Here is a 6,365-nt window from a genome sequence, read left to right as displayed (position 1 = left end):
AGTTTTTGTATTTCTCTCTATAATTTTGGTCAAATTTTGAGATGGTTTGACTCTCCAAGATTTTTGTAATGACTTATAATTTGGAACAGAGGGAGTACAACCTAGCACACCCCCAAGAGAGCAGAGAATGAAGCATCCATCAAGTAAGAGCATCTGCAGGAAGGCTTCATCATTCATCTTGATATCTTCAGAATAAGAGTTTCTTGCATGCTTTGCTAGCCCCCCGATTTCTGTCAGGTAATCCAGTAAATTCCTCTGGTAGTTCAGTCTATGTCATTTCAGGTAATCCAGCAAATCCCTATGGAGATGGGACAGGGCGTGTACCTGATGTCCGGCTCGTCTAGGAAAAAAAATGCTAAGATCAGGTTCTGATGAAAATAATTAGACCTAGCAAACAGGTGGGGCCAATGCCTATGTCATTTCACTACTCATAGATCCTTAAAATGATATTCAGTTGCTGGAGTATAGTGCAGTCGTATTGGTAACCAGTGTTCTTAGACTGAATTTCCTGAAGAGCTCATGTCTCGACCTCTCGGGGTTCGAAGTACAGTTGCGGGAATGTTTGTCTTAAAATGTTTACATGGTTCATCAAATGTTCGAATCAACATTTCAGTTGTCCCCATTGTCAACTTTCATTGTAGAATGCGCAGTTACGTGCTGTGCTCCAAATTTGCTACCCTGATCGCTCGTTCACTCGTTCAGAACTTCAGATCATGATCCGGCAGTGCAGTGTGCCCCTTAACTGCCTTTCCCCTACCCCATGACTCCGTGACCCATATACCGTCCATCTCCACGACCGCCACCATCATCCCGTCTACCGCCACCTCCACCTCCATCCCCGCCCCACGTGCTGCCGCACTCCGCCCCGCACCCCCGCGGCCGCCGCCGCCGTACCCACCGACCCGCCCCGTTCCCTTTCCCGATGTCCACCCCGTCGGCCCCGCCGCCCTGCCCGCACCTCGCCGCGCACCGCCTGTCCTCGCGCCCGCTGCGCTTCCTCCGCCGCTGCCTCCGCGTGCGCCCGCTCGGCCGCCCCGAGATCCGGCGGGACCCGCGCGAGCTCCCGCGCTGCTCGCCCTGCGCCGCCGCGTCCCCCTCCCAGTCCCCGCGCCTCTACGCCTGCCTCTCCTGCGCCGCCGTCTTCTGCCCCTCCCACGCCGCCTCGCACGCCTCCGCCTCCGCGGGCCCCGGCCACCAGATCGCCGTCGACGTCGACCGCGCCGAGCTCTTCTGCGCCGCCTGCGGGGACCAGGTCTACGATCCCGATTTCGACCACGCCGTCTTCCTCGCCCAATCCTCCTCGCTCCTCCCCTCCACCTCCTCCACCTCGCCCTCCCCGGCACCACGGAAGCGCCGGCGCGTGGATTACCGCGCATGGGCGCCAGATCCGGCCGAATTCGCGCTCATGAGCTCCGCGGACCCCACCACCTCCGCGTCCGCCGCCGCGCCTGCCGGGCTGCGCGGGCTCAACAACCTCGGCAACACCTGCTTCATGAACTCCGTGCTCCAGGCGCTCCTCCACGCGCCCCCGCTCCGGAACTACTTCCTCGGCGATCGGCACAACCGGTTCCTCTGCCCGCGCCGCACGCCCGTCAGACACCGTGCCACGGAGGCCGACGCCGCCAAGGTCGCGTGCCTCGCGTGCGATCTCGACGAGATCTACTCCGCGGCATTCTCCGGGGAGCGCATGCCATACAGCCCCGCCAAGTTTCTATATAGGTCTGGACTCTGGATCTCGGGCGCAATCACAATGGTTATGTCGTTTTGGGTTTATAGCAGCATGCTGTCTTTATTTTTTGTTGGATCCATTGCGAATTGGGAAAGCAAAGTTAATATTTATGGTAGTTAAAATGGGTGCCTGATGTATTGTAACGTGGGAGAGGGGATCTTGCCTGAGATGTTGGATTGTATTTATCGCTTGCAAAGATACAGTATTATTTGAATCCTATGCCTTTGTACTGTTTGCAAGTAGATAATGATCATGCTGGATTGCAAATGGAATGAGCAGAAAATGTGTAACTAGAGAGGGAGACATATTTAGCATTATGATATTGCAGTGCTTGAAAGGGAAAGCAGTTAACACATTTTGCAGACTGTTTGATGACATGGCATCCTATATAGAGTATATTACCTTAAGCTCCCAAGTTTACATATTGGGCTTAGCTGTTAAGTCAGCTGGCATGTTTAGCAGTCATTAAACTGACACTCTGAAAATTAAAAGTGACCAAATGCATGAACAGCTGTAAATTCAATGCAGGTAACGGTTTGCCAGGTGACTTTGAAGGTATTCTGTGGCACTTGCTGTATCACCGGTTGGATTTTGTCACTGTTTCTTTGTTCTGAATCATATGAATCGCAATTGGTAGTCTTCTATTAGACTGAGCATATAGAACAATATGGCATCTATTTATTATAACCCCTGAATAGAAGTAATTATTTTCTTCTGATTATTGAGTATCATTGTGATTTTTTAGTTGGTGGCAGCATGCATCAAACCTCGCAAGCTACGAGCAACAGGATGCACATGAATTTTTTATCTCCATCCTTGACCATATCCATGAAAATATAAAGGATGATCAGCACAAGTCACATGCCCAAGGTAGTAAGCTTCTCTTGTGCTACTTCCTACTTTATGGGTCAAAGACATTTGCATATGAATTGCACCGAACTGAAATATGTATCAAGTGGCTACATATCATATTTCTATTCTATGTTGTGAACTTGCCTACTGTTTGAGCTAAAATTTCAAAATCTAGGTAAAACCATATTTTTAATAATACAAGTTCAGCCAGATCCATTTGTTAGAAATTTAGAATAGCAAAACTTGTAGAACTTATGTGGGTGGGTACTAATTACAATGTTCATTGTTGGCCCCACGTCTCTTTGGAGCATAGCCCTGCAGGAGCTTTTCACCAAAAAGGGCAAACAGGAACAGAATAGTCTTCCTGTATTATTAGGTGAATACATCAGCCTAATTTTTGGACGAAGTGTAGAATAACTTTCTTTATTTTGATTTGCTGTAATACTATTTCTTGAGTAAAGATAATCTGAGTTAATGTCCCATCCTAACAGTGAAATTTGTTATCGTAATAGGCCATGGGGACTGTTGCATTGCCCACAGAGTATTTTCTGGTATCCTGAGGTCAGATGTCACCTGCACAAGCTGTGGGTTCACATCCACAACTTTTGAGCCCTGTATGGACATTTCCTTGGACCTGGATATTGGAGATAACACTCCTTTTGGTGTTGCAAACACAAAGCCACATGTGCGCAATGGGGAACGGGGCTTGGCTGGCATGAATTCCAAGGTATCAACTCTAATGAGATGTTTGGAGCGGTTTACAAGGGCTGAGAGACTTGATGCTGAGCAAAAATTCTTCTGTGAACGCTGCGATGAGAGGCAAGAGTCCCTGAAGCAAATGTCCATTCGCAGGCTTCCATTAGTTTCCTGCTTTCACATAAAGAGATTTGAGCACTCGGCGGTGAAAAAGGTGTCAAGGAAAGTTGATCACTGTTTGCAGTTCCCCTTTTCCCTTGACATGGCACCTTACCTATCTTCATCTATTCTTAGAAGTAGATATGGAAACCGTATATTTCCAGCAGAAGCTAGTGATGCAGATGCAGTTTCAGAATTGTCATCAGAATTCGAGATATTTGCAGTGATCACACATAGTGGTAAACTAGAAGCTGGCCATTATGTGACATATCTGAGGTTAAACAATCACTGGTATAAATGTGATGATGCCTGGGTAACGAGAGTTGAGGAGCATACTGTCAGAACTTCTCAGGCATACATGCTCTTTTATGTGCAGAAGACGCTATATTACAAAGCTTGTGAAAGAGCAGCTGCAGTCTGATCTGAAGCAAACACTGATGGCACTACTCCACAACGTCAGGAGAAGTTGCCATTGAATCAGATACACATTTAGTCGGTCAAGAGGAAAAAAGTCATGGTATTGGTAAAAAAATGCATGGTATTTTGACAGCACAGCCATCGAGACAGATGATGGTCAAATTTTCATTCTCATTGAGCAATAGTTCCAGTCAGAGGGAACCTTTTTTTTGGCGATTTTCTTTACAGCCAGTTGCCCAAAGGGAAGATGGTCGAATTTATGCATTGTATTATCATATAATCCTGATTGATGGATATCTTGTGGTGGCTGCCACAAAACTGTAAGTGCGTCATTATTTGATATCATTGATGATGAGGATGCTCAAACCAATCATGCTGGTAGAAACTGTAGAAACATAACGAAAAGGGGAACCGAATTTTTGATGCGTTCCTTTCAGTAATTGCATTTTCGCTCTACTGATGGTAGAGTTTTCTTGCTGGTGCTGGCCGTTCTGTGTATTGTCCCTTTCTTGTTTTACTTGGTTCATGTGCTTAATGGATGAGCTGAAATATGCAGCTGTCATAGTTCCTACAAGTTTTGCTTTCGCTTTTTTTATCTTGGTTTTTTGTCCTTGTACGTGTCCCAGATCAGTAAATGTGGCGCCCATACTGCACGTGTCCCAGATCATTGTGTACTGTACGTGCAGGAGCAATGGAGCATGGAGCTATCATGTGAGTTGCATCTTGCCATTTTCTTGCACGAAAACCAGATACGGGCTCTCGCTCGGGTCATTGCGGGTCCGATGGATTGGCTCGGGCTCTTGTGATTGCGAGGAATAATCACAGGCTGAGTGCCAGTTTCATGGATGTCCTTACCACAGCTGACGCAGGGGCCTCCCATGCTTAGGGGTGGTAAAGGGCCCAACATTTTGAACTAGAAAATCTAAGGATCGGGTCCTAAAAGGGCCGGGCTCTAAACATATGTATTTTTGAACTAAAAATTTTAAGGGCTTTATTGGGCTGTGAAAGGCCATTAGGGCCATGGCCCATTACCACCCCTACCCATGCTAAAAAAAAAACAGCTTAAACGGTTGAACCTGAGGCCTGTGCCGAACGGCATGGAGCTATTGAAGGTGGGGTTCTAGTCATTAGCAGGCTGATCTCTGATCGGCAGGCGAATTTGAGGTATCCAGCAGAGGGGGCGACCAGTACCAGCCACAAGGGATTGGTAGTTGAGCAGAAATAGCCTGTGACTCCGGACCCTGCAACAGGAGCAAGCAGCATTGCCGCGGATTTCTGCTATGGCAGTGTACGGTAATCAGCTGCGCACCCTTGCTGGCCGGCACGCATCGCACAAACAGTGCAGTGCCCGCATCGTGGAGACGATCAAGCGTTGCGTCGCCCGCCGCCCCTTTTCCGAAACGAGAAGGAACGCACAGCGCATGCCACGCTCGGAACGCCGCTTTCCACCACCCAAGCTTCGCTGGCCGCCGGCCTGGAGCCACCAGCCCCACCACCGTGCCCACTGACACGCTCGTCCTCTCTCGATCAGCCCTCCTCGCACCGACACGTGAACAAAAACCCATGGCAATCGATCTGTGGACGCACGGGAACGTTGGCTCAGTTCTGCTTCGCAAAACCAGCACGGACTGATAGAGTGGATGAAACGAACTCGTTGCGTACGGCTGCACAGGGTCTGCGTTTCTTAACTGAATTGGGGGTAGTACAGGCGCTGCCGTGCACGCCAGCACTAGCTAGGAGCTAATGAGTGGCAATCTGGAGCACAAGAAATTTCAGTTATTTTGCACAGGAGCTATATGCAGCATTCGTGAAAGCAACTGCTCGCCACTGCCGTGTTTTTTCTTTCTTTCTGACGGACGGTAGTGAACATCCTGAGGATTAAACAGTTGGGAGCGAGTTGCTATACGTGTGCATCGTTGTCTGAAAGGGACTAGTGACATTCATACCCATATCTTGCCATTCATGTTGGGTTGGGTACAACCGTACAGCACACGACATGTCTTCATGGAGCATACTAACAAATCTGTCCCACCTGAATCTTTCTTCGGTTTCGCCGGAACAAACTGTACAGGAGTTGGTTAGTATCCATTTGGATTTTGGACGACGCTGGAGAGGTCTTTGTTGCTGCCAATTGCATCAGGAATCACGCGCTTGTACAGGGAGAGGTAGTAATTCCAGTTATAATGGGTGTAATTCCAGTTACAATGGGTGTGGGGACGCGTCATGGTCCATTAGACCAAAGATTAATAACAATGCCAAACTTTATCCAGCAGCAGTATGCTCCACTTCTTTGCTGCTCTTTGCGCCTTGTTCGTGGCCAGTTTGTCAGAAAGCAATGGTGGTAGGCCACCCGTTTGTTCTGCAGTAGCTATACATATTCGCCAAATTGGTGACAAATTAAAAATCTGGCTGCAACAGGTTGGCAAGGATTGTCCTCGTAATCCTGTTTCTAGCTGCAAAGAAAAGCGCCCTCCAAAAAAGTGGATAATACTTGCCTCTGCTGGTCCAACTT

The 6,365-nt window shown here is 48.4% G+C and overlaps 1 protein-coding gene across 6 annotated transcripts; it reads left to right on the top strand.

Moving 5' to 3' along the window:
* The first annotated feature begins 747 nt into the window (after positions 1–747).
* Positions 748–4,417, top strand: LOC120682340 (ubiquitin C-terminal hydrolase 22-like). Of its 6 annotated transcripts, XR_005678356.1 has the most exons (4): positions 748–1,719; positions 2,258–2,284; positions 2,475–2,599; positions 3,094–3,117. XR_005678356.1 is itself a non-coding variant. In XM_039964186.1 (3 exons), exons 1-3 carry the CDS (start codon positions 923–925, stop codon positions 2,996–2,998), a joined length of 1,026 nt encoding a protein of 341 aa, XP_039820120.1. In that variant the 5' UTR covers positions 752–922; the 3' UTR covers positions 2,999–3,087. The 6 variants fall into 6 exon arrangements, 2 of the variants coding, with proteins under 2 accessions (XP_039820120.1, XP_039820119.1); XR_005678354.1 differs by having other exon boundaries at positions 2,258–2,599; positions 3,094–3,124; XR_005678357.1 differs by lacking the exon at positions 3,094–3,117 and having other exon boundaries at positions 2,258–2,312; positions 2,475–2,603.
* The last annotated feature ends 1,948 nt before the right edge of the window (positions 4,418–6,365 follow it).

The sequence above is a fragment of the Panicum virgatum genome, chromosome 7N (genome assembly GCF_016808335.1).
Source record: "Panicum virgatum strain AP13 chromosome 7N, P.virgatum_v5, whole genome shotgun sequence".
Lineage (NCBI taxonomy): Eukaryota > Viridiplantae > Streptophyta > Magnoliopsida > Poales > Poaceae > Panicum > Panicum virgatum.
This window is presented reverse-complemented; position numbering and strand designations above follow the sequence as displayed.